At 37.1% G+C, this 26,814-nt stretch overlaps 1 protein-coding gene across 19 annotated transcripts in view; it reads right to left on the reverse strand.

The window, feature by feature from the left end:
• KDM6A (lysine demethylase 6A) overlaps positions 1-26,814 on the reverse strand; it is a 270,740-nt gene that overhangs the window by 64,804 nt on the left and 179,122 nt on the right. For 7 of the 19 annotated variants that reach the window (XM_036270291.1, XM_036270290.1, XM_036270306.1 and 4 more), the window contains 9 exons: positions 16,676-16,769; positions 13,915-14,041; positions 8,170-8,268; positions 7,816-8,035; positions 7,127-7,261; positions 6,537-6,692; positions 5,890-5,985; positions 4,682-4,783; positions 3,118-3,513 (listed from right to left, as the gene is read on the reverse strand). In XM_036270291.1, coding sequence (XP_036126184.1) covers positions 3,118-3,513; positions 4,682-4,783; positions 5,890-5,985; positions 6,537-6,692; positions 7,127-7,261; positions 7,816-8,035; positions 8,170-8,268; positions 13,915-14,041; positions 16,676-16,769 — 1,425 coding nt within the window. The remainder of the gene's footprint in view (positions 1-3,117; positions 3,514-4,681; positions 4,784-5,889; positions 5,986-6,536; positions 6,693-7,126; positions 7,262-7,815; positions 8,036-8,169; positions 8,269-13,914; positions 14,042-16,675; positions 16,770-26,814) is intronic. The other 12 variants (XM_036270296.1, XM_036270293.1, XM_036270297.1 and 9 more) reach the window with 7 other exon arrangements.

Consider the following 26,814-nt stretch of genomic DNA (forward strand, 5'->3'; position numbering starts at 1 on the left):
GCTTTTCACTCACCTCAAACTTCTTTATTTCTTATTTCTCTCACCTTAAATTTTAAACAAAAAAACAATTCTTAATCCCACTTGCCCTTCAACTACCTGTTTCTCTGCTTCCCTTTTATGACATGGTCTATGGGAATGGCACTCCTGGCATTGTGCAGTGTGTAGCCCACATGAGTATAAATGTTTGTGCTGGAATTCTCTATACTAGTTGCTTTCAATTTTTCTCCTTCCACTTTATGATGAATCCAACTACAATTAGGCTTTTACCCCACTAATCCACTAAAATTGCTCTTATCCAAAAGTTAGCAAATCTTTTCTATAGAGTCAGATAGCAAATATTTTAGACTTTGTGGGCCTGTAATACATTCTTATTTTTTTACAACACTTTAAAATGCAAAAACCATTCTTAGTTTGTGGGCTGTAATAAAGGAGAAAAAAAAAAAAAAGACAAAACAAACAACAAAAAAACAGGTCACAGTCATGGGGTGAATTTGGCCTGTAGTGTGTAGTTTCCTGACCCCCCAGCAATGTCACCAAATAGCTCAGATGGTCATAATTTCCAGTCCTTACCTTACTTGACCTATGTGCATTATTTAATATACACATTGATCACACTCTCCTCCTTGAAAGACTTTATTTACTTCACTTCCAGAGCATTACTAACATTCTCCTGGATCTCATTATCACCTCACAGATCATTCTTATTCTAGTCTACTTCACTAGTTCTTCAATATCCTGACCTATTACACAAGAATGCCCCGAGGCTGTCTTGAGTTCTCTTCTCCATTCTCACCCCTTGGTGATCCTCCCAGTTTCACCCATCCTTCTAATTCAGTGGTTGGTTCTCAACCTGTGGGTCGCGACCCCTTTGGAGGTCGAATGACCCTTTCACAGGGGTCACCTAAGACCATTGGAAAACACATATTTCCGATGGCGATTCATAACAGTAGTAAAATTAGTTACAAAGTAGCAAGGAAAGTAATTTTATGGTTGGGGGGTCACCACAACATGAGGAAATGTATTAAAGGGTTGCAGCATCAGGAAGGTTGAGAACCACTGTTTTAGTTGGTTAGGCTAGCTTAGAACCCCCTCTTTCTCGCACAACCCTCTATCAACTAATCCTGTTGGTTCTGCCTTCTAAATACAGCTGACCCTTGAAGAACATGGGTTTGAACTGCACAGGACCACTTATATGCGGATTTTTTTTTTCCAATAAACACTGTAAATGTATTTTCTCTTATGATTTTTTAATTAATGTTTTATTTTCTCTTGCTTACTTTATTGTTAAGAATACAGTATGTAAACATATATAACATGCAAAATATGTGTAAATCGACTGTTCACATTTTCGAGAAGGCTTCTGGTCAGCAGTAGGCTATCAGTAAATTTTTGGAGTCAAAAGTTACACACTGATTTTCAACTGCGAGGGGGTTAGCACCACTACTTTCAGTGTTGTTCAAAGGTCAACTCTATACCCAAAAGTTGACCACCTCTATTGCTGCCAATCTGGACTGAGCCACTACTCTTAATTGGGATTATAACTATAATCTCCAAATTGGTCACATCATTTCTACTTTTGCCTCCTTTAGTCTATCCAGAGTACCAGAGAGGATCTAGATTAACAACTAAGTCAGACCATATCACTCATCCATTCAAAATCCCCCTATAGTTTCCCATTTAACTCAGAATAAAATCCAATACCCTTATAATGGCCTACAAGGCTGAACAAGATTTAGCCAGCATGTTTCCAGTTGGAACACATCTATTTCTCTTCATAATTTTTGCTAGCTTGCTCAGCCATGATCCAATACTTGCCACCTTGATTTTCCTCAAATATTCAAAACATACTCCTGCCTTGGGGCCTAATGTTCTCCTCACACCTGAAATGCTCTTATGACAAATATCTTCAAGGCTCTCTTCTCTCATTCTTTCAGGCCTTTATTTAAATGTCACCTTCCAGTGAAGCCTTCCCTGACCATCCTGTTATATAACTGCAAATCCTCTACCAGCAAACTCCAGCTTCCTTTTCTAATGTATTTTTGCATAGAACTAATCATATCTTTACATAATATTCTGTAGGTAACACTTCACTTTCTGTTTATCTATACAAATTAAGACACTTTTGCACGTTTTCTTTTATTTGTCCCCAGAGTCTTGAATGGGACATGGCGTTCATAGGTGTTCAACATTTCTTAATAATAAATAAAACTACTAATCACTTTAGAAGAGATGGTCCCACCAAAAGCCACTTCAAGAAAAAACTTGTAGACTAATAAAAATACAAGTAATTTGACCCATTTTAAAACAGCTGTTCCATGGAAACAATATAAAATATAGGAAAAACTATAGGTATAAATAACCAGAATTAAAAACACAGAAATTAAATGTCTAACAGTGAACTACTGAGTAAAACGTGGCACATATCTTTGATAAAAATAATGTTTATGAAATCCATTATGCTGTTTTGAAGACTTTACTGGCTCCATTTTGCCTCCAAGACAAATTAGGCAACTTTCCCTACCTCCTTCAGTCGCATTATTTCACCCTCCCCTCTTAATCTACAGTAATTTATTCTTATAATTTATATTCTAGGCACACTTTACCAGCTCTCTCCCTTCCCAAATTCCCTAATTTCTGAAGACTCTAAAATCTTGGTTATGTGCCCTCCTAGGTACTCTAATAGCACTTTTCTAAGTCGTACTTCACAGTAATTTATAACTGCTTCATTAATGGTTGTTTTTCTCCTAACCAGAATTAATACCTACTACCTAGCATAGCACCATATCTTAAGTAGATAAATACATGCAGAAATGAACTAAGTAACATTACATAAATGTTTGCGATGCTACTAAAAATTAACAGTGCATTTTGGGAGCTGTATGGTCTATTTTCTTTTTCCTTTGAAACGTACTAAGATAATCTGTGTATGCATAAATTTTATAATTCAAAAGAAAATACACTCATGTACTGAGTCGCAATGTAGTACTAGCATTGTAGTACTATAAAAATTCTTATAAAACCAGTTCATCAAACTTTTTTTTTTTTTCCGTCAAAATGATAAAACCAAATAAAGACAAATATTAAGTGAGAGGCCAATAAGGCAGCTAGTTCTATTACCTGAGTGGAGTTAGATAGTTGGTTTTTCCACGGCTCCTCTGCGCTGCTGGTCAGGTTTGTGCGGTTATGAGGTAGAGTGAGTGCGTTTCGCTGCGGGTAAGGCACGTTTCCATTACTTCCACTTCCTGTTATGTGATTATTGCCTATCAAAATAGTGTCTGAACTTCCCAGCGTTCTTGATGTGCTACAAGGAACATGGCCCGCAGAAAATGGTCCATTAGCCAAAGGCTGCCCAGGGCAGGCAGGGTGGACTCCAGGCTGAGAGACGCTAGGCACTCTGGTCAGAGCAAGTTGTGGCTGCTGGCCAGAGACTGAGTTTGTAGGCAGTGATGAGTCAGCTGTTGGCCCATTAGGAATTCCAGTAGATCGTACCTGTGCAACTCCTGTTTGTCTCATCTGTCAAAAAAAAAAAAAAAAAAAACAAATAAAAAATAAACGCTGCTTGTGTGGCCCACAGTGGAAAAAACCAGAATATGAAGGTGTATAACTAGATGATCCCTGATTTTATCCTAACATTTCATTTTTCTAGGTAAAAATATACATACCTTAAAAACAAGAAATTGTGTTTGTTCATTATTTAAACTTTCTCAGAAAAGCAGAAATTGATTTTATTTTTAATAAATGTCCCTTTAGTAATGACAAAAGAAAGGAGCTGAATATTATGAAAAACGACTCTGGAATTTAGTCTTTTCCCCAATCACAAAACAGGGGATCTCAAAGTTTCACTTTATTACATTTATACACCAGATCCTTCAAATTAAACAAGCCCTAAGAATTCCACTTCAGGCCCGGCCCATGTGGCTCAGTTGGCTGAGCATCATCCCATGCACCAAGAAATCACCAATTTGCCCTGGCTGGTTTGGCTCAGCAGTTAGAGCGTCCGCCTGCGGTCCGGAGAGACCCAGGTTCGGTTCCCGCTCAGGGCACGTACCTTGGTTGCAGTTTGTCCCCGGCCCTGGTTGGTCGTGCGGGTGGCAACCACTTGATGTGTCCCTTTCACATCGATGTTTCCCTCTCTCTCTCTCTCTTCCTCTCTCTCCCTCCCACTCTGTCTGTACAAAAAATGGAAAAATGTCCTCGGATGAGGATAAAAAAGAAAAAAAGAAATCACCAATTGGATTCTAAGTCAGGGTACATGCCCGGGTTGTGGGCTCAATCCCAGGTAGGGGGCGGGGGCATGCAGGAGGCAGACAAGAGATTATTCTCTTTCATCGATGTTTCTCTCTCTCTAGAAAATCAACAAAACCTATTTAAAAAAAAAAAAAAATTCCACCTCAGTTTAAGATAGACTGTTAAGTATTAAATACTATAAATAAAACCTTAGAATACATACAAAATAGCATGTAAATAAATAATAAAATAGCAAGTCTTGTGTTCAAAATTAAACTTATAGTTGTTTTTTCCTAAAAATACCTGTCCATTATTAGTATTATGGAGCACAGACGACTAATTCCACAAATATCAGAGAAAGTAGAAGTGGGCATGAACATGCTCTAAAACAATGTTCTGGTCAATAACAATACTCTAAATGCTACCAAATTTTAGGGGAAAATGCTATACACACTTGGTGTTGCTGCATTAAGACAAACTGACTTTCCAGCTGTTCCAGCATCAGTTTCTGTGCTGGATTTAAATTATTTCTATTTGCACGAAGCTGTTCCAAGTGCTAGAAGAAGAAGAAAAGAAGAAAAAAGAATATAGTCAAAGACATATCTAAGAAACAAGCTTGAGTTCACTATTCTAAGCAACCTTTCCCTAAAATAATTAGATAAACTCAGAATCGCTTTCTAGTGAGAGACACTATTTTCTGACCAGTAGCAATCAACCCCAAGATGAAGTTTTTTAAGAAGTTTGAGAAAGTTAAGAAAGAAATAAACATTCAAACAGAACAAAACAAATGAACCTCACAGATTCGGAGAATATGAGAGGAAGGGAGAACCAGAGAGGAAGGGAAATGGGGGGGGGGGGGTTGTTCCATCATAATGGGTGAAGACGGTCAATGGTGAAAGATCCCTACTTTTAGTAGTGATCACTTTGTAGTGATCATTCATCTGAAGAAGGTTTATTATTGCAATATGATCTTTGAGATAAAGACACAAAATTTACTCTTTAAACATAGTATTTTTCAGTATTCACACAGAAAGCCCTTTAAGCTTAAAAATGCATTATGATAAGTACACTCAAAGCAGCACTGTTTGGAACAGAAAAAGTCTGAAGACAACTTGACTGTCCAAAACTAGTGATCTACTTAAATAAAGGTGTGACATCTACATAAAGAAATATGCTGTAGCCATAAAAGAACAAGGAAGCTCTTTACATATTGACAAGAAAAGGCCTGTAAAAGAAATTAACAGATTAAGCATTCTACCATTTGTACAAAAAAGGAGAAAAAAATAATATGAGAGAAGTATGCACATTTTCTTATATATGTACAACATATTTCTGAAAAGATAAATTACTAACACTGGCTGTCTGTTAGGAGGAGAAATGAATGATTAGGGCCAGGAGCTGGAAAGAGAATTTACTCTATATACCATATATTCATACTGATACTATTTGAACAATTTGAATACATTATCCATTTAAAAATAAATGAAAACAAGAATGAGTTATCTCTATTAATTTGGTAAATGTGGGTTCATTGTACTTACGTGCATATAAATTGAGTTTACTGGTATTCAACTTTAAGAATACTTTAAGAACTTAAAGCTTACTATCTCTACTCTTTTTTAACAACAACAAAAAAATCTGTCATAAATATATTTTACATACCTGCAATTTCTGTGGTGTCAAACACCATGAATGAGTTTGTTGCTGCACTGGAGGATGTGACACTGCGTGGCCACTACTCCAATTATCAGAAGTATTCTGAGGAAAATTGATAAAAAGAAATTTTAAAATATTTGGTGAAATCTAAAGAGTTAACAATAATGACTAATGGAGGCCAAATAACTATCATTGGAATATTTACATATAAAAGATGACATTAACTTCTTTTAAACATAGCTTTACATGCATAATAAACTTGGAAAATGACAAATTTAAAAAATACTGATCCTTTAATAAGCCACCCAAAAAGGCCCACCCCTAATCTATAGCCCAAATGCCTAACCTAAATATCACACTGTCCACTAGATCCAACATGAAATTTATTTCAATGTCAGTAGAAAGTGATAATGAAAAGTGTGTTGCAATCTTAACGGCAGGGAGATGAATAAAATGATCTGATGAATGCAAATTTATCCCTACATTCTGTATTTAATATGACACTAAGAATTTGAAATGGAAAATCTCAAAACTTTCACTCTTTGATGTCCACAGATTTAAAATAAAGGACAGGAGATGTTCAAACTGCACAAGTTCAGGGCAGTTGGGAGTTTCTTTTTTGAAAGGATTTTCTATTTCTCTAAAATATATACCTTTGTTGGACTAGATGTTCTTTTCCTCTTGGCAGGACTGGACAGGTCATCTACTTGGCTAGAAGGAATCATGTGTAGTGGCAAGGATTGCTGTGAAATTGGTGTTTGACTGAGGCCTAATACAGGTTCAGTATTTGGATGATGAGGTTTACATGCCTAAGAATCACAGAAGGAAGACAAAAATAGGGTTCTATATATTCTTAATTCATTCCTTCAAATTATAAAACTTTACAAGCTGCATACTTTTCAAAGCTATGTGGACATCGCTGATTGCAATTAATGAAAATCAAAATCAAATGAATCATCAATGGAGGAATGTGTACCTTCCTTTGAAAAACTTGCATTAAAAATGAAACAAACCACTGCAGTATTATTTTAAGAAATCTCCTTCGAAATCATGAAAATGCACAAAGGTTCTAAATTGGCTTCCCATATCAGAGGGAGTTTTACTTTGATCTAGATTCCCTTCACAATTAAAGGGCTTTTCATTAATAAAAGCCTCCTGTTGCTTAGTAAAATATACTTGATCACTACAGATTGAAAAGAACCCTTAAAGCTGGGCACCTGCAGAACATAACCCAACTTCTCACCTGCTGTGCTGTGTTCATGGCACCCTGCCTGGAGGTAAGCTCTGCGGGGATTGGTAGGCTCCACGCCTCCTCAATACTAGGAAGTAATTTAGTTTTATTCTGTAGACTACCTTGTGGAAGGTTACACAACTGAGCCTAGGAAAAATTATGTAAAAAGCAAATTTAACACAAGCCTACTTGAGTAAGAGCAAGTCCACTAAATTTTCCTAAATGCTATAACTAATTTAAAAAAAAAAGAAAATAGATTCTTAATTTGGGGTTTCAGAAAGATACTAAGTATAAAGAGGGTAACCGAAATATAAACCTTTGTGAAAATTAAAACAAAGATGAGCTCTAATTTTAGAGTTCTCAAAGCTGTCTTCTCATGAAACTCCAAGCAAGAGTGAAAGACAGTGTTCGTGTTCTTTTCTCTAAAATGCTATGACAACTTAAAAATGTAGACAGTACATAGAAAAAATTATGTAAATTAATATGCATCCAACAGAGTGTGCAAAAAAAGCATCTTTTAAAATACTGCGTATCTTGCTTAAAATGGAAAATTAAATAATATTACAAGCTATGGTATGTTTACAAAATATGAAAACAAATTATAGACATCAACACAACTAGACAAACTTTCCAGCCACCCTCCTCCTGCCTGAGTGTCATAGGGAAACGTGCCTTTAAAAAAACTGCTGCTTAAAATTTACCTGTAAATATTTAATTCGTGCTGCAAGTGCAGACGTATTACTACAACTTTTGCTTCTGGTTGCATTTAAGTAGCATTTAATGGCATCCTGAGGCTGGTTACAGGATTCGTAGAGTGTGCCTAGGTCCATCCAGGCTGCAGCATGGCCATGGTCCAATTGTACAGCACAAATATAGGCCTGTAAAGCATCCATAGGCTGATTTTGCTGCTGATATAGCACACTGGAAAGAAAAAAATTAAGTCAACAAAGAAGAACTGCTTAGCTTCATAACATGATAATGCAAAGTACATTATATGGGATGCAACTGTCTTTGTGAATCAATCACAGTACCATTATTTTTATACAAAGTCTTACCCTATTGAACACCATGTATCTGCACTTGCTTCTGATTTATCAATAGACTGCCTGTAAGATATAAAGGCATCCTGAACCTTCCCAATACTTGAATAGCACCTAAGAGGAAAGGGGAAGAGCGGGGGAAAAAAATTAAAAAATTTCCATTAATACAGATTAATTAATTTGCTGAAAGGATGGACTATATGTCAAAACAAATAAAAAACCTGAATAAGCTAAAATATATACGTCATTATGTATATAATAATAATATACACTGTAATTAACCCTTCAATAAACTATATTATAGTCTATCTTATAGGTGGTAAAGCAAGCTGCATTAATGAATACTATTTAAAAATTAAAGGTCAGCCCTGGCTGGTTTGGCTCAGCGGTTAGAGCGTCGGTCCAGGGACCAAAGAGTTGCGTGTTGGATTCTGGTCAAGGGCACATACCTCGGGTGTGGTTTGGTCCCTGGCCCTGGTTGGGGTTGTGTGGCAGGCAAGCAATCGATGTCTCTGTCTGTCTGTCTCTCTCACTCTCTCTCTCCCTCCTTCCCTCACACTCTATCTGAAGATAAATGGAAAAATATCCTTGGGTGAGGATTAAAAAAAAAAAAAATTAAAGGTCAGACCAGCAGTGTGGCTTAGTGGATTGAGCATCATCCCATGGTCTGAGAGGCCCTGGTTCAATTCCTGGTCAGGGCACATGCCCAGGTTGCAGGCTCAATCCCCAGTAGGGGGCGTGCAGGAGGCAGCCGATCCATATGTCCCTTTCACATCAATGTTTCTCTCTCTCTCTCTCCCTTCGTCTCTAAAAAATAAATAAATAAAAACATATTTAAAAAAAATTAAAGGTCATAGCACTTCAATATTTACAATACTGAGAGTTAAAAATACACACAGGGCTCTACTTATACAACTTGATCTTCGTTTTCTATACAGTAAGAATAGTTAAAAACTAAGAAAACATTCTATATTGGTAAGAACTGCTGAATCAGATTTCAATTCTCCTTTCCTAAACAATAATAATGAAGGCAATAATTCTTTAATTTGTAAAAAATACAAACATAAGACCTAGTTAATATCAAGCTAACTATCAAAAATAGTAAGAGTAGCAAGGTATGATTAAAGTTTCAAAGACCTGTCATTTTTTTAAAGCAGATATACCTGATGAATACATAGATCAGCAGCTGAAATTATAAATAAATTATCTTCTTAGTGCTTGGCACTTGGGGGGGGGGGGGGGGGAGGCTGCGGGGTACGCCAGTCCCTGTCTTCAAGGATCTTACTAGTTGAGAATTAAAGACACATTATAAATGTCACAATGCCATATTAAATACTTATAACTGGTTTGAGAAATTCAGGTAGAAAATATCACAATACACACTACAGAATTTGGAAAGGCAAGAAAGGGAAGGGTGCTCTGGCCAGTTTGGCTCAGCGGTTAGGGTGTCAGCACACAGACCAGAGAGTCTTGGGTTCGGTTCCTGCTATGGGCACGTACCTCGGTTGCAGTTTGTCCTCAGCCCCAGTTGGGGTCATGTGGGTGGCAACCACTGGATGTCTCTCTCTCAAATCGATGTTTTTCTCTCTCTCTCTCCCTCCCTCTCTCCCTCCCACTCTATCTGAAGATAAATGCAAGAATATCCTTGGGTGCCCTGGCCGGTTTGGCTCAGCGGTTAGAGTGCCTATGGACCAGAGAGTCCTGGGTTCGGTTTCTGCTAAGGCTACATACCATGGTTGCAGTTTGTCCTCGCCCCGGTTGGGGTCATGTGGGTGGCAACCAGTTGATGTTTCTCTCTCTCTCTTCTTCCCTCTCTCCCTCCCTCTCTATCTAAAGATAAATGCAAAAAACAATGTCCTCGGGTGAGGATAAAAAAAAAGGGGGAAAGGTAAGAGTAAGGGATCTGAATATGTGGTGTACATGCATATTGTTTATATTAGTGATTTCTAATTACTAGCCAGTATATGGCAATTTGGCCAAGCAAACAAAATAGAACAACAACATACACATTCATATATAAGTTTTCCATTAGGCTATTTGATATTTGTACTATAATTGACTTATTTTGAAATACTATTGGCTGAGTAAACAACAAAATATTTTTAAGTGTTTTTACGTGCCCAAATAGCATTTTTTTAAAAATTGAATTTACTGGAGTGACATTAATAAAATTACATAGATGTCAGGTGTCCTATTCTATAATACATCATCTGTTTACTGTATTGTGTGTTTATGACCCTCAATCTCCTTCCATCACATTTTAATCCTCATATTCTTTGAAATTTTAATGATTAATGTAAGCCAAAAGTCTGAGAACCACTAAATCAGGCAGAGATGATGAGAGGAGGCATTTCAAAATGTTGCTTGAACCCTGGCTGGTTTGGCTCAGCGGTTAGAGGGTCAGCCTGCGGTCCGGAGAAACCCGGGTTCAGTTCCCACTAAGGGCACGTATCTCAGCTGCAGTTTGTCCCCGGCCCTGGTTGGGTCGTGTGGGTGGCAACCACTCAATGTGCCCCTTTCACAGCGATGTTTTTTTCTCTCTCTCTCCCTCCCTCCCACTCTATCTGAACAAAATATCGAAAAAAAATTGTCCTCGGGTGAGGATAAAAAAACATAACAAAACAAAAAAAACCCAAAATGTTGTTTGAACAGTATGCATAAAACCTAATGTATATAAGATAACATAGATACAAAGAATAGAGAGTTTTAAATCCAGCCCAAGAATACTCTGACACTTGTTCTTCTATTCAGGGGAATGGTATGATGAAAGAACTTTACAGAAATATTAATCTGTTAACAATAAACTGAAAGAAAAGTAAATTATGTACGGTAAAAAAATGTGGCCACACTCACTGGTTTGGAACAGGACAAAATTGGGGTTAATGTGATGGAAGTGGCACAAAAGAAAAAGATGGGAGAAATGATAAACCAAAAGGCTAACAAAGACTTTGTGCCGAATTGATTAGATATTCATGGAGGGGATGGAAGTAGGGATATAACTTAGCTTTTAAACCTGATTAAATGGGGGTGGGGGGGGGGGAGAGAAGGTGAGTATCATCGGCAAAAATAAAAGGAGAAGAAGTTGGTTTGGGGAAGAATATGATGAGTGAGGTTTGAAATATGCTGATTTTGACAAGAGGTGAGGATATTAAAATGTGTCAAGTATAAGAGATGTGGTCCTGCAGTATAATACCTTTGAGTTTACAAATCTAGTGGAAGAGAAGGAATAAGAACATAAGGCACCTATTAAGGGTGAAGTCAAAATAAGCCTAAGCAATCACTAATCTTGTGGATTGGGCAATATAAGAAATGTTAATGACTGAGACAAAGAACTATCAGAGAGCATCTGCAAACTGTTTTTATAAGAGGAGAATTGCAGGAGAAGAGTTCATCAACAATGCAAAACAGGGACAAACACCACAAAGAAAGGGAATGCTTAATAACAAACATTAGAAAAACATGCTGTTTGTTGTTGTTAAATCAAGGCCAAATCTCAGATTTATAGACAAATTTGTCTAACCGCAGGGAGGAATAAGCAATAATTCTCCAAACCAATGTTTCACATTCCATTCCTACAAAGTGAAAGTAGAAAACCAATGTGCCCAAAGAGATGTCCCAGTCCAACTGCCATCCAGTTTTATTAGTTTCCTCGAATAAAACTTAAGCAGGTTCCCGAGACAGGTTTGTGCAATTAAAAATGTACCTTGTGAACCTAGGATCTAGTACATGCTCTGATCAGTTATCTGTACAACCATGACTTTGGACAAAAAATGTTACTCCTCTGAACTCCCTTTCTACATCTACAAACTGACAGGGTTTACAGAGTAAACTAGGTGACCTCCCTGGTGCCCCCCTCCCAGCTTTAACATTCTATAGTTCTGTGATAACAAAGTCAATGACTGATGCTAGTGTAACAGCATTACCACATTACACTTTCATTATGATATACACATGCCAAAATGAGGAGCAAACTCAATCTTCAACACAGACCTGAATGGAGAGGTTAAGTAATGAAAAGCCTTAGAAATATTAGGGTTATCAAATCCCAAACTTGCTTACTTATATTTGAGGTCTTCCTTTAGAGCAGCAGTTCTCAACCTTTGGGTCATAACCCCTTTGGGGGTCAAATGACTCTCTCAAAGGGGTCACCTAAGACTATTGGAAAACACATATTTCTGATGGCACTCATTAACAGTAGAAAAATTACAGTTATAAAGTAATGTCAAAAATCATTTTATGGTTGGGGGTCACCACAACATGAGGAACTGTATTAAAGAGCCGCGGCATTAGGAAGGTTGAGAACCACTGCTTTAAAGCTTTAATAACTTCTAAAATATAATTTATTTGGGTAAAAAAGGTGAAGGGATTAAGAACTACATATTGCTAGTTACAAAATAGTCCAAAGGATGTATGGTATAGTATAGGGAATATACTTGATAATACTGTAATAACAATGTATGGTGCCAGGTAGATATGTGAAATATTAGGGGGACCACTTTATAAAGTTTATGATTGTCTAACCACTAAGCTGCACACCTGAAATTCACATAAACAAACATAATTTATTCATAAAAATTTCTCAAAAAACATTCTAAGCAACACATTAACCTGTATAATTTTATTAACCAATGTCACCCCAATAAATTCAACAACAACAAAAAATTACATTAAAACAAAATAGGACGACTTCAAAAGAAATCATAAAACTAAAACCTTCAGAGTGGGAAGGAACCTAACAGATAATCTAACCCAGGGCTTAGCAATCTCAGCATTATTGACATTTTGGGCCAGCTAATCTTACTGTAGAGGGCTGTCCCACTAGATGCCAGTAGCATTCCCCACAGATGTGATGACCAAACTGTTTCCAGACATAATGAAATGTCCCCTATGGGGCAAAATAGCCCCTATTGAGAACCACTGAGCTAATACAATCCTCTGATTTAATAGGTTAAAAGAAAATTAAAGCCTTGGGTTAACTGTACCATCCATGATTCCACAAACAAATGCCTAGCCAAGACTTGATCTATGTCTCTCAGCTCTTAGAGCTTTCCACCATGCCATAAAAGCTAAAACCAAGTAAGAACCAAACACAATCTGATGATGGTCCACAATATAATCTATCAGATATACATACATAAGGTATATTTCAGAGAATCACTACACACAATTCATACATTCAAACTACAGAGAGAAGTTTACAGACTTTCAGAAAATTATTTTTATCACCATGACACTTCTCCTTTTCAACAAATCCAATAATGTATCTACTTTCTTAAAGCAAGATTTCAAGTAGAACTGTGATTAGATCTATTAATCAAATATGTCCGGTCTAAGGTATATATCATTAATCAAAAGTATAAATAGCAAGTAGTATAAATGGCTACTGGTAGTCACCAGGCAGAATGAGAAATTCTCCATTCTATTAAATTGACACATTAAGAAAATACTAAAAATAAGAAGAAAAGGCATTTAAATACCTGAGTAAAAAATTACTATCTGGTGAGATTTTTAAAAAACTAGCAATTTGAAAATCCAATAAGCAAAATAAGAATGTCCAGTAGACCAGATTATGCTATAAGAAAACCACCACATTCAGAAGCTTTTTTTTTATTTTCTAACTTCCAGAAATCTTTGTTATAATACAGTTAAAAGGGAAAATACAATGATCAGGTTACAAATATAAACTAACATTTTAGATCATAATTCAAATCTCTCACCTGGAATAAACAAAAACAAAACTTAAATGTCTCTAAGTCTCACCTTCCCAGGAAATACCAGGACTGGCCAGAATTAGGATCTGCTTCCAAGGACTTTTGGAGATACTGAATAGCATAGTTTTCCTTGGTGGTTTTATCTCCCAGGAGATCTATAGTGTGATGCATCCAACCTATAGTAAATGATTTAAAATATTTACCTAAATGATTTAACTGTTCTTCTATTATTAAGAATACCAAACAGAAAACAAATAAAAATACTCCTTTTCAGTCAATTAGTTCATTTAGTTTGGTGTACATACTCCCAAAATTTTGAATTACCAGTTCTGGCCATATGAAAGCCTATTTCTCATAGGAAGGTACAGTCAAAACTATGACAAACTTTTACTCCAGAGAAATTGAAACAATTTTAAGCACTGACTCAACATTTACAAACTATAGTTCCTAATTTAGGTATCTGAAAAAATTCCAAGTAATGAAACAAAAAATATAAAGACATTAAATTTCATTCACTGTTGCATATACAAATTCATGTTCATCTTAAGAATCTCCAAAACAATGTATTAACCCAACATTTATTTCCAAGAAATAACATAAGGCTATATAATCAATGACAGTCCAGAGTAAAAAACACACACACACACCCTATGCTATTGGCATTGGCCACATATATTCACAACTTACTATAAAGTATTTGACAATTTAAAATAACCCAGAGCTGTAAGAAAAGTATATTCAAGTGTTGCAAATAAGAATGATATAAAATGGACACAACATTTAATAAAGAAATTTAGATAGTGCATAGTATCTCACTTACATGTAGACTCTAATGAACAAAATAAACTGCCAAAACAAAATAGGTCCAGAGGCAGGGATGCATCAAACAGACTGACAGATCTCAGAGCAAAGGGAGTGGGGGAGATGGGAAGAGATTAACCAAAGAATTTATATGCATATATGAATAGCCCATGGACAGAGACAATAGTGTGGTGAAGGCCTGGGGTGGGGCAAGAGATGGGTGGAGGGGGCAAAAGGGAAGATAGGGGCCATCTATAATACTGTCAACAATAAAAAATATATACATTTCAAAAACACATCCTATTGTACACCTTAAAAATACAATTATTATTTATAAATAAATAAAAGACTGGCTCATGGAATAGTGTATTCTAAACCTTCAAAGACACACAGAAATAATTTGGCTTAATTTGTTGGGGAAATCCTATTTCTGTTGTGGATTAAATCAAGTGTATAATATCAACTCTGTCCTTTGTGTGTAGACTATAATATGTATAACGAAGAAACTTATTTTTTGACATTTATTATAGTTGCTGTGCTGCAAAAGATATTTTAAGAGGACTGAATTACTGTGTTTTATGGAAATATAAGCCAATCAATCACTTGATTATTCATCTGTTCCTCTTTATCTCTCCAGCAACTATTAATAAAAAGGGCCTAGAGTAACGGGCTCTAAAAGGAGCTGCTTAAGCAGCAGGAACAAGCAAGTAGAAAGAACTGATGTTCAAGCATAAATCAGACTCAATTACAGGACGTATTTTTCTTTGTACAACCATGAAAAGTTTACTTATACACTCTGAAACATAGTGAGCCAATGCCAAAGAGGACAGGTGATTCAGACATAACTAAAACCAAAACTGTTACAATGCATTTCTTAAATTGAAAAGCTGTATGCATTTCTGCTATTGATGCCTTCTTCATGGTAGCTAAAATACATAAAAACTAAATTATAAACAGTGTGGATAAAAAAGAAGTTAGTACTCAAATATTAGCTAAATGAGTAATATGTCTATTCTAAAGGCATTGCTTTGTACTTAAGAACACAAAACCCTTTTTTATTGTATCAATAAATGTGTTTATAGTTAAAGATACAAATTCACATTACTCAAATACTGTATATAAATCATTAAAAAGAAATAAATACTTATACAATTTTAAATGTATGAATAACTCATGTAAAATTCTAACTAGAGATTAAATTAAAAACAAAACTTTTATATGAAGGCAATGTGTTTATTTTATATAATTAAGCACATGGTATGTATTAATATCATGAAGATAAGTGATAAAATCTAAACTTAAATCATTTTTAAATTACATAAAAGTCACATTATGAAAACATTCATATTACTATGTTGAATATAAATTATTTGCCCAGACCAAAAATAAGTAAACAAAAGCTTAAAAAACAAAACAAAACAAAAACCCAAATACCAAATACAGGTAAGAAACAACTCAGTAACTAAGCAATAAAATTAAATGTTGGAGAACTCCATCACCATCTTCTGTGTAAGTGACATATTACATCCAAATGGCTACATTCTTTCATCTTCAACATCAGAATAGAATTGCATATGTACAGAAACTATACATAGTTTTAGGTATTCCACAATTTTTAGCTTAAAAGTTTTAGTTAATATTACCAATAGAGATATGAAACCAAGCTCACCAACCTCTAAGTGACTGGAAGCAGATCACTTAATTTCACTGAGGACTAAGCATATCTGGCATAAAGAAAGTATTCAATCCCCTTAGCCCATGGATTAAGTACTAGAGAATAAGTTTGAAAACTTAAAAAGGAAAAGCTTCACAATGAACTGTAATGAGATGGACTGTGAAACGAACAATGTTTGGCAAAGGGTAAAAATACGCTGGGTTCAGATGAATTCTATCAACTCAGGGCAAAGGATGGAAAAGAAATAGAATACATGAGCCACATATTTACCATCCCTGACATATAAACATAAAGAGCAGTACTTATAATACACTAAATGTATACTAATACATACCTAACTGTTGCAAGACAGTTGCTTTTACTTGTGCAGAAAGGTTTTCTGTCTGCAAAAGTTGTTCATAAGCTTCCTTTGCAGAATGATACTTCCTCTAAAGAGCAGAAAAAAAATGATTCAAAGAAAAATAAAATTAATATTTTTAAAGAACCAGTGCATATATTAAGATTTACACAATACTGATATTTTAAGCATATTTTTTAAACCAACTGAAAGAAAAAGTACTAATTCCATTACTGAATGTTCCTTCAACACTAGATAGTTGAGGTCAATAGGTCATGCTTCAGAGTACCTAAAACAAGTAAAACATTCAATATAATAAAGTAGCACTAAAATATGACCTTTTAAAAATTTCCCAAATCTCAACACTTAAAAAAAATCATCTCAACCTATTTAATAATAAAAATGATTTCAACTTTATTTAACTAGAAATACCAAGTTCCCAAGCAACTTAATATGAACAGAGCACATGCCAAAATGCTTTACAAATTCTAAGTGCAAAAGCAGTTAAAATCTAAGTTTAAAAGATAGTTACCAGCATATAAAAAAATCCCATGAGAAAAATATATACATATCATTTTAAAGACACCAAATTTCTCATAGTTCCAGTTTGTAATATATTATAATATTTGTAATATTTAAGGCTCCATAGGCAAATCTCTCAATGAAACCATTTACCCACAGTTCTCTCCTCAAAGTACTGATATGACTGAAACCCATTTACTGCCAGTCATAAACCTTAAGTTAACTCCTCAAAAAAAAAAGGGGGGGAAAGGAAAGGCCAATAAAAAAAACCTCATAAATATTTCCTTTAAAATGTACTTGGCAAAGAAAAAAAAGGGGGGTGGGGGTCTGAAGTGGCTTTTTTTATACCACTAATAGTACACAGCTGCTTGAGCAAATGAGTCTTTCTCTAAAAAAGCATGTTCAAATACAAAACTAACTGTGTGAGTCTCAGGCAAATCACTTAAACAATAATTCAACATCCATAAAATAGAAGTAATAGCTAATCTTTCTATCTAGAGTTGTTTTAAAGATGAAATGAGATAAATAAAAAGCTACAGAAACAAATAAGGAGGAATATAAATACAGTATGTCAACATGAGGAAGATTTGAAAGAACTGTCTATTGAGATTATCGGTAGTTATTACATCAACCTTTATTCGTCAGCTAAATTAGTCCCCCCTAAACATTAATCTGGTCTGAAAAAGTCAATTAGACAGTTAATATAGGATAAGGACCAAGTAGACCAAGTTATTTAACTAAATTCCTTCAATTGATCAATATTTATTGAACACCTAGTACATAACAGGAACTGCTGGAACTACAGTGTAGTGAAGAATACAGTAAAAGTGTGTTACTTCCCAAAGGAAGAAAGAACACGTGTTAAGTCCATTTATTTGTTTGTTTGTTTGTTTGTTTATAAATCCTCACCCAAGGATATGTTTTTATTGATTTTTAGAGGAAGGGAGAGAAAGAGAAAGAGAAACATCTGTGGATTGCCTCCCATACACGCCCAACCAGGGATCAAACCCACAACATAGGTATTTGCCCTGACTGATAATCAAACCCATAACAGGACGGCGCTCCAACCAACGGAGCCAGTAACCCAGGGCAAAGCACATGTCAAGTTTAGAGTACCAACAGGCTGGATAGCAAATGCAGAGACAAGCAAAGACAACTTCACAGAGCCTTCCTAAACCATGTTACAGACCACAGACTGTATCGTAAGACAATGGAGTACCAATGAAATGAATTCAAGCAACACGATCAGATTTATAATTTAGGAAGACTATTTTGTGGAATTATCTTAATAAATGCTAAAGCATACTTCCAAAATATAGTAAGAAAAGAAAAACACACTTGGAAGAACTGGTTGAATATTGAGAAACATGAAGTTGGATTACTACCTTATACCATATACAAAAAACTGGCAATGGCATTAAGGACCTAAATATGAAAGATAAAAGAAAGCTAGGAGAAGAAAATATAGGAGAATATTTCCTTGAAATGAGAAAGAACTTATCTAACATGGCCAAAACAGCACAAATAAGGAAGACTAAAGTTCTGAGAAGAAACACATAAGCAAAAAAACAGGCCATAAATATAAAAAACATGTAAAATGCGAGGAAGTGTACATTTCTAGTAATCAGAAAATGCAAGTTTAAATGAGATACCACCTTCTACCCATCAGACTGACAACCAAAAGAAAGTTTGGTCAACATGAAGTACTGTGAGGATGTGAGTAAAAATCAAAACAAAACAACAAAAATACAATAATAATGCCCTCCTGGAAAAGAATTTACTCATGAAATCATGTCTGCAAATATGCTACAATCTAACAACCTCACTCTTGGGATACATAAGCCAAAGAAACCTTCCAGTAAGTAATGTTGTAAAAGACATTGTTTATAGTATCAGGGAGTTGTACAACCTAGGTCTATATAACACTAGGTGAATGGAAAAAAAATATTACGGATGCTCACAGTAGAGAATATTAAGTAGCAATTATAAATTGTATATAAAAAGCAACATGACTTTATCATTAAAGGTGTTTAGTAAAGTTTTGCCTCTGTTGAAGTAGCATTCCACAGAGAGCTTTAAATTCAGGATAAAGGACCTAAGTAGACACCACAGGAGATGGCAGCTGGCAGGACCGGAGGGAGGGTGAGTGTGAGTGGATGTGAAAGTGGACGACCAAACTTGTGCAGTACAGAGACGCAGAGAAAAGGTTCCTGTGCTGTGGATGGGAGCAGCCGGCTACCACGGTAAGTGGCTCTTCAGGGTGGTTCTCCCTGCGCGAAGGGGAGGTCTCAACCATTTTGGAAGATCCTGGGTCTTCCCTGGGAGGAGGCAGTGGGAGCGGCTAGGGCCCAGCAATCTGAGCCCACCAGTGCACCCGGCACCATTGGACCAGTGGACACTCTGTGTCAACACAGACCACTGCACACTAGTGGAGCCCCCAAGGTGCCGGTTGTGGAAGCCGCAGACACCCAGGTGCCCGGCACCATCCCCAATAGTAGCAGCCTGATCACAGTCGAGATATACCCCCAGGAACAGAGGCTGGGGAGCAGACATCCATGCCCAGGCAACAGAAGCACAGACCGGCATCTGAGACCCATCCCCAAAAGCTACAGCAAAAGTTGAGCAGGAGTTGAGCCCCACAGGGCAGCCGCACTCTCCAGCCACCAGTGGTGGGACCTGGGGCTCCAGAGGCCTGCTGGGTCCAGCAGCTCACAAGGGCAGTGGGAAGCCGGAGCCCGAGAGGGACTGGTGCAATCCAACTGCTCCTGGGTCCTGTGGGGTGGCAGGGCAACAGAGAAACCTATGCGACCCAGCAGCGCACAAGAGCAGTGGGAACCTGGAGCCCAAGAGGGACTAGTGGGATCCAGCTGCCCACCCATGGGACCTATAGGGTGCGGAGGCACCAAAAAGGCGTCTGGGACCCAGTACCCCAAAAGAGCAGTGGGAAGCTGGAGCCCAAGAGAAACTGGAGCAATCCAGCTGCCTGCCCACGGGACCTGGGGGTGCTGAACCAACAGAAAAGCCTGCACAACCCAGCAGGGTCTGTGCCATCCAATTACCCGTGGGACCTGCGGGGTGCTGAAGCACCAGAGAGGCCTACGCAACCCAGCAGGGACTGTGCCATCCAGTTACCTCAGGGACCTGCGGGGTACTGAAGCACCGAAGAGGCCTGTGCGACCCAGCAGCCCATAACATAAGCATAGAGCCAGCTCCCCAAAGGGACTGTGTGATGCAGTTACCCAGGGGAAGTGCAGGGTACGGGGGCACCAGGGAGGCCTATGAGACCCAGCTGCAGACAAGATAGGCATAGAGGATGTGAAAATGGAGGCAGAGTGAAGGGAAGCTACACACATGATCTCCCAGGACCAAACAGAAATCACAACTAAAATAAAGACAAATCCTCAGAAAAAAAGCAACAGAAAAACAGCAAGACAGGACCATATAACCAGGGACATTGGTAGGATCTGTGGAGGCATGAAAGGGTGGTGGGCTAGGAGCCCACGGACAAAAGCAGTCTTAGCTGTGAGCAGCACCATTGGGGAATAAAGACCAAGCCCACTCCACAGCACAGAGAGCCAGAACAGAGCGCTAAAATAGCCGCAGCCACTCACCTGGTGGCTAGGGCAGAGGGACGGCAAACTAGGCTGGAACTCTGTGGGGACACCCGAGATTTGGAGGGCACTCAGAATTTTTGCTGAGTTGTGGCCACAAAGGATAGAGGCCAGTGTGCTCCTTCCCAGAGCTGTGGGGAAAAGCAGCAGCCCGCCCCCTTAGACATTCAGCCTTTCCCAGGTGAGGCAAAGAAATGCAAATTAAGGACCATTAATAACCAGCATCTATTCAACCATCTGAAAATCCTTTTTTTCCCTTAAGTAAAATATTTTATTTAGACTTTTCGAAATAAAATTGCCATATGTAGCTTCCTTTGGACAGAGTAGAAGTTTTAAAGGTTATTTCAAATTCAAATTTGCACATAATATTTTGAATTTTGATATCTATCATCAGTTACAGAAATTACTTAAGACTTAACAGCATTAAAGTCAACCTATAATAGATTTTTTAAATATTTTATTTTATTTTACTATTATTTTTTAAAATTAATTAATCCCTTATAGCAGAACAAAAGGGCTATATTAAAAGGCACCGAGTAACTGAGATTATTAGGTTCCAGGAAAAAGCTAGGGGATAACTGAACCTTTCCTGGGCTTGCAAATCTACCCAGAAAAGTAAGACTTGACAGTGGTGTTTAAAATAGGCCCACACAGGCCCATCCAAACCCAGCAGAGAGAGCCACAAACAGCAGAACACAAACACCCACAGGGAAAATCTGGCAGGCTCCAAAGCCCACTGTGATAGCCAAAATAGTGAAACACAGAAACAAAAGCCAAATGAAAGAACAATAGTCCTCTACCGAAGATGAGATAAAGGAGGTGCAGTTAAGCAAATTATCAGAGGTAGAGTTCAGAGCCATGATCTTGAGGAAGCTCAATAGCATCAGTAAGGACATCTGCACCACAAGTAAAGATATAGAAACAGTGAAAACCAACCAAGTGGACATGAAGGATGACATAGCAGAAATTAAGAACACAATGGAAGGACTAACCAGCAGAGTAGAGGAAGCTGAGGACTGGAACAGTGAATTAGAAGACACAGTAGAAAAAAAAAATCCGCCAATCAGAAAACCAAAAGGAAAAAACAATTAAAAAACAGGAAGACAGCTTAAGACCACTGTGGGACAACTGAAAATGTAATAACATTCGCATCATAGGAGTTCCCAAAGAGGAATAAAATGGACAAAATTTAGAGAATATATTTGAAGATATAGTGAGAAAACTTCCCTAACTTGGTGAAGGAAAAAGGCATTCAAGTTCAAGAAGCACAGAGAGCCTCAAGTAAGAAGAACCCAAACAGGCCCACACCAAGACACATAGTAATTAAAATGCCAAAAATTAAAGACAAAGATAGAATCCTAAAGGCAGCAAGAGAGAAGCAACAGGTTACCTACAAAGGAAACCCCATAAGGCTCTCAGCTGACTTCTCAACAGAAATACTACAGGCCAGAAGGGAGTGGCATGAAGTAATCAAGGTAATGAAAAAAAAGGATCTGAATCCAAGACTACTCTATCCAGCAAGGCTATCATTCAAAATAGAAGGTCAAATAAAGAGCTTGCAGACAAAATAAGGCTGAGGAAATAAAATAGCACCAAACTAGCACAGCAAGATATGTTAAAAGGACTGCTGTATTTAGAAGAAATAGGAAGAAACATAGAACCATACTAAACAAAAATGGCAATTAATAAGTACATATCAATTATCACCTTAAATGTGAGTGGTTTGAATGCTCCGATAAAAAGACACAGAGTAGCTGACAAGATAAGAAAACATGACTCACACATATGTTGTTTACATGGGACCCAGCTCACAACAAAAGACTCACATAGGTTGAAAGTGAAGGGATAGAAGAAAAATCTTTCAAGCAAACAAAAAGAGAAAAAAAACTGGGATAGCAATACTCATATCTGATAAAGTAGATTTCAAAATGAAGATCGAAACTACAGACAAAGAAGGCCACTATATTAATTTTGAAAGGATCTATCCAACAGAAAGATATAACTTTTGTAAACATATATGCACCCAATATAGGATCACCAACATATATTAAAAATCTTCTGGAGGACTTCAAAGGAGAAATTGACGGCAATACAATCATAGCAGGGGACTTCAACACCCCACTGACATCACTGGATAGGTCATCTAGACAAAAAATTAACAAGGAAACACAGACTATAATTGAAGCACTAGACCAAATGGATTTCATAGATATCTATAGAGAATTACACCCCTAAACTGCAGAATTCACGTTCTTCTCAAGTGCACATAGGACATTCTCAAAGATAGACCACATGTTAGGGCACAAACTAAGTCTCTACAAGTTCAAGAAGATTGAAATCACATCAAACATCTTCTCAGATCACAATACAATAAAAACCAGAAATAAACTGCAGCAAGAACATGCAAAGACATTTGAAAACATGGAGGCTAAATAGCATGTTACTGACCAATGAATGGGTTACCATGGAGATCAAGGAAGAAATTAAAAACTTCCTAAAAACCAATGAAAAGGAACACACAACAACACAAAATCTATGGAATGCATTAAAGCAGTACTGAGAGGGAAGGTCATAGCTGTACAGGCCTAACTCAAGAAATAAGAAAAATTTCTAATAGACTATCCAACCTCATAATTTAAAGAACTATAAAGCAAACAAAAAGAAAACCCCAGAGCAAGTAGAAGGAAGGAAATAATCAAGATCAGAGCAGAAATAAATGACATTGAGACCAAAAAAACAATTCAAAAGATCAATGAAACAAAGAGCTGGTTCTTTGAAAAGATAAAGATTGATGGATCCTTAGCTAGAATCACCAAGAAACAGAGAGAACACAAATACACAAAATCAGAAATAAAAGATGAGAAATAATAAATGACACCATAGAAATAAAAAGGATTGTTAACAGATATTATGAACAATTATATGGCAATAAATTGGACAATCTAAGCGAAATGGACAAATTTCTAGAAAAACATAATCTCCCAAAACTGAACCGAGAAAAGATGGAAAACTTGAACAGACCAATAACAACAGAAGAAACTGAAGATGTAATCAAGATTCTTCTAGCCAAAAAAAGCCCAGGCCCAGACAGCTTCATGGGGGAATTTTATCGAACAATCAAAGAAGAACTAATACCCATTCTCAAACTATTTCCAAAAATTCAAGAAGAATGAAGACTCCCAAACTCGTTTTATGAGGCAACCATAACTCTAATTCCAAAACCAGATAGAGACACTACAAAGAAAACAATTATAGGCCAATATCCCTGATGAACATAGATGCCAAAATCCTGAAAAAAATGCTACAAAATTGAATCCAGCAATACATCAAAAATATTATTCGCCATGACCAAGTGAGATTCATCCCAGGGATGCAAAGCTGGTACAATATTAGCAAATCAATAAATTTCACACAGCACATAAACAAAATGATAAAAATCATATGATCATATCAATAGACACTGAAAAAGCATTCGACAAAATCCGGCAACAATGTCTGATAAAAACGCTCAGAAATATGGGAATAGAGGAATCATATCTCGACATAATAAAGGCCATATATGAGAGACCTACAGCCAACATCATACTCAATGGGCAAAAAATAAAAACATTTCCTTTATAAACAAAAACAAGACAAGGATACCCACTTTTGACACTCTTATTTAACATAGTAGTGGAAGTCTTCATACAGCAATAAGACAGGAAGAAAAAATAAAAGAGATCCAAATGGGAAAGGAGGAAGTGAAACAGTCATTATTCGCAGATGACATGATACAATATGTAGAAAACCCCAAAGACTTCATCAAAAATTTACTAGACTTAATAAATGAATTTGGCAAAGTAGCAGGATACAAAATTAATGTCAAGAAATGAACGGCATTCTTATTTTTTTTTTTAATATATATTTTTTATCCTCACCCGAGGACATTTTTCGATATTTTGTTCAGATAGAGTGAGTGGGGGAGAGAGAGACAGAGAAACATCGACGTGAAAGCGACACATCGAGTGGTTGCCACCCACAGGACCCAACCAGGGCTGGGGACAAACTGCAACCAAGGTACGTGCCCTTAGCGGGAACCGAACCCGGGTCTCTCCGGACCGCAGGCCGACGCTCTAACCGCTGAGCCAAACCAGCCAGGGCTGAACGGCATTCTTATACACCAATGATGAATTCACAGAAAGAGAAAATAAAAAAACAATCCCATTTACCATCGTACCAAGAAAAGTAAAATACCTGGGAATAAACTTAACCAAAGAAATAAAGGACCTATTTGCAGAAAACTACAGGTCATTAAAAAAAGAAATAGAGGAAGATATAGAAAAGTGGAAGGACATACCCTGTTCATGGATTGGAAGAATTAACATCATTAAAATGTCCATTCTACCCAAAGCAATCTACAGATTCAATGCAATCCCCATCAAAATACCAACAATATACTTCACAGAACTGGAACAAATACTTCAAAAGTTCATATGGAACCAAAAAAGACCCCGAAGAGCCACAGCAATCTTGATAAAGAAGAACAAAATTGGAGGGATCACATGGGCAGATTTCAGGTTATACTACAAAGCCGCTGTATTCAAAACAGCCTGGTACTGGCCCAAGAACAGGCAGATAGATCAGTGGAACAGAACAGAGAACCCACAAATGGACCCAAGGCAATATACTCAATTAATATTTGATAAAGGTGGCAAGAGCATACAGTGGAGTAAAGAGAGCCTCTTTAATAAATGGTGCTGGGAAAATTGGACAGCTACATTCAGAAAAGTGAAACTAGACCATCAACTTGCACCCTACACAAGAATAAACTCAAAATGGATAAAAGACTTAAATGTGACTCATGAATCCATAAAAATTCTAGAAGAAACTGTAGGCAACAAAATTTCAGACAGGATTCGCAGCAGAATTTTCACTGACACATCACCTATGGCAATAGAAACAAAGGAGAAAATGAACACATGGGACTACATCAACCTCAAAAGCTTCTGCACAGCAAAAGATACAATCATTAAAACAGAAAGGCTACCAACTCTATGGGAGAGCATAATTGCCAATGACATATCAGATAAGGGGTTAATTTCCAATATATATAAAGTGCTCACACAACTCCACAAAAGGAAGACAAAGAACCCAATTAAAAAATGGGCAGAGGAATTAAATAGACACCTCTCCAAACAGGACATACAAATGGCTAAGAGACATATGAAGAAATGCTCAACATCACTAATCATCAGAGAGATGCAAATTAAAACAACAATGAGGTATCACCTCACACCTGTCAGAATGGCCACCATCAACAAATCATCAAACAACAAGTATTAGTGAGGTTGTGGAGAAAAGGGGACTCTAGTACACTGATGGTTGGAATGCAGACTGGGTGCAGCCACTATGGAAAACAATATGGTGTTACCTCAAAAAATTAAAAATTGAACTGCCATTTGACCCAGTGATCTTACTTCTAGGAATATACCCTAAGAAGCCTGAAACACCAATCAGAAAGAATATATGTACCCCCATTTTTATAGCAGCACTATTTACAACAGCTACGATCTGGAAACAGCCCAAGTGTCCATCAGTAGACAAGTGGATATAAAAGCTGTGGTACATATACACAATGGAGTACTACGCAGGTGTAAGAAAGAAAGATCTCTTATCCTTTGAGATGACATGGAGAGACCTGGAGAGTATTATCCTAAGCGAAACAAGCCAGGCAGAGAAAGACAAGTTTCATATGATCTCACTTATTTGTGGAATATAATGAACATAACAGTCTGAGGAATGGGGTAGTCCCACAGACGTGAAGTGGGGTACACACTGAAAATCCCCAGAAGAGGGGGTGGAGGTGGAGAGGTAAACCACAGTACTTATATGCAGGTGTGCATTAACAATGGACATGGACAACAAAGCTGGGGACAGGGTGGGGGGAGGGGGAGGCGAGTATCAGTGGGGAGAAAAGGAGAAACATCTAAATAAATTAATTAAAATAAATAAATTCAGGATAAA

This window comes from Molossus molossus, unplaced genomic scaffold (genome assembly GCF_014108415.1).
Source record: "Molossus molossus isolate mMolMol1 unplaced genomic scaffold, mMolMol1.p scaffold_m16_p_2, whole genome shotgun sequence".
NCBI classification, from domain to species: domain Eukaryota; kingdom Metazoa; phylum Chordata; class Mammalia; order Chiroptera; family Molossidae; genus Molossus; species Molossus molossus.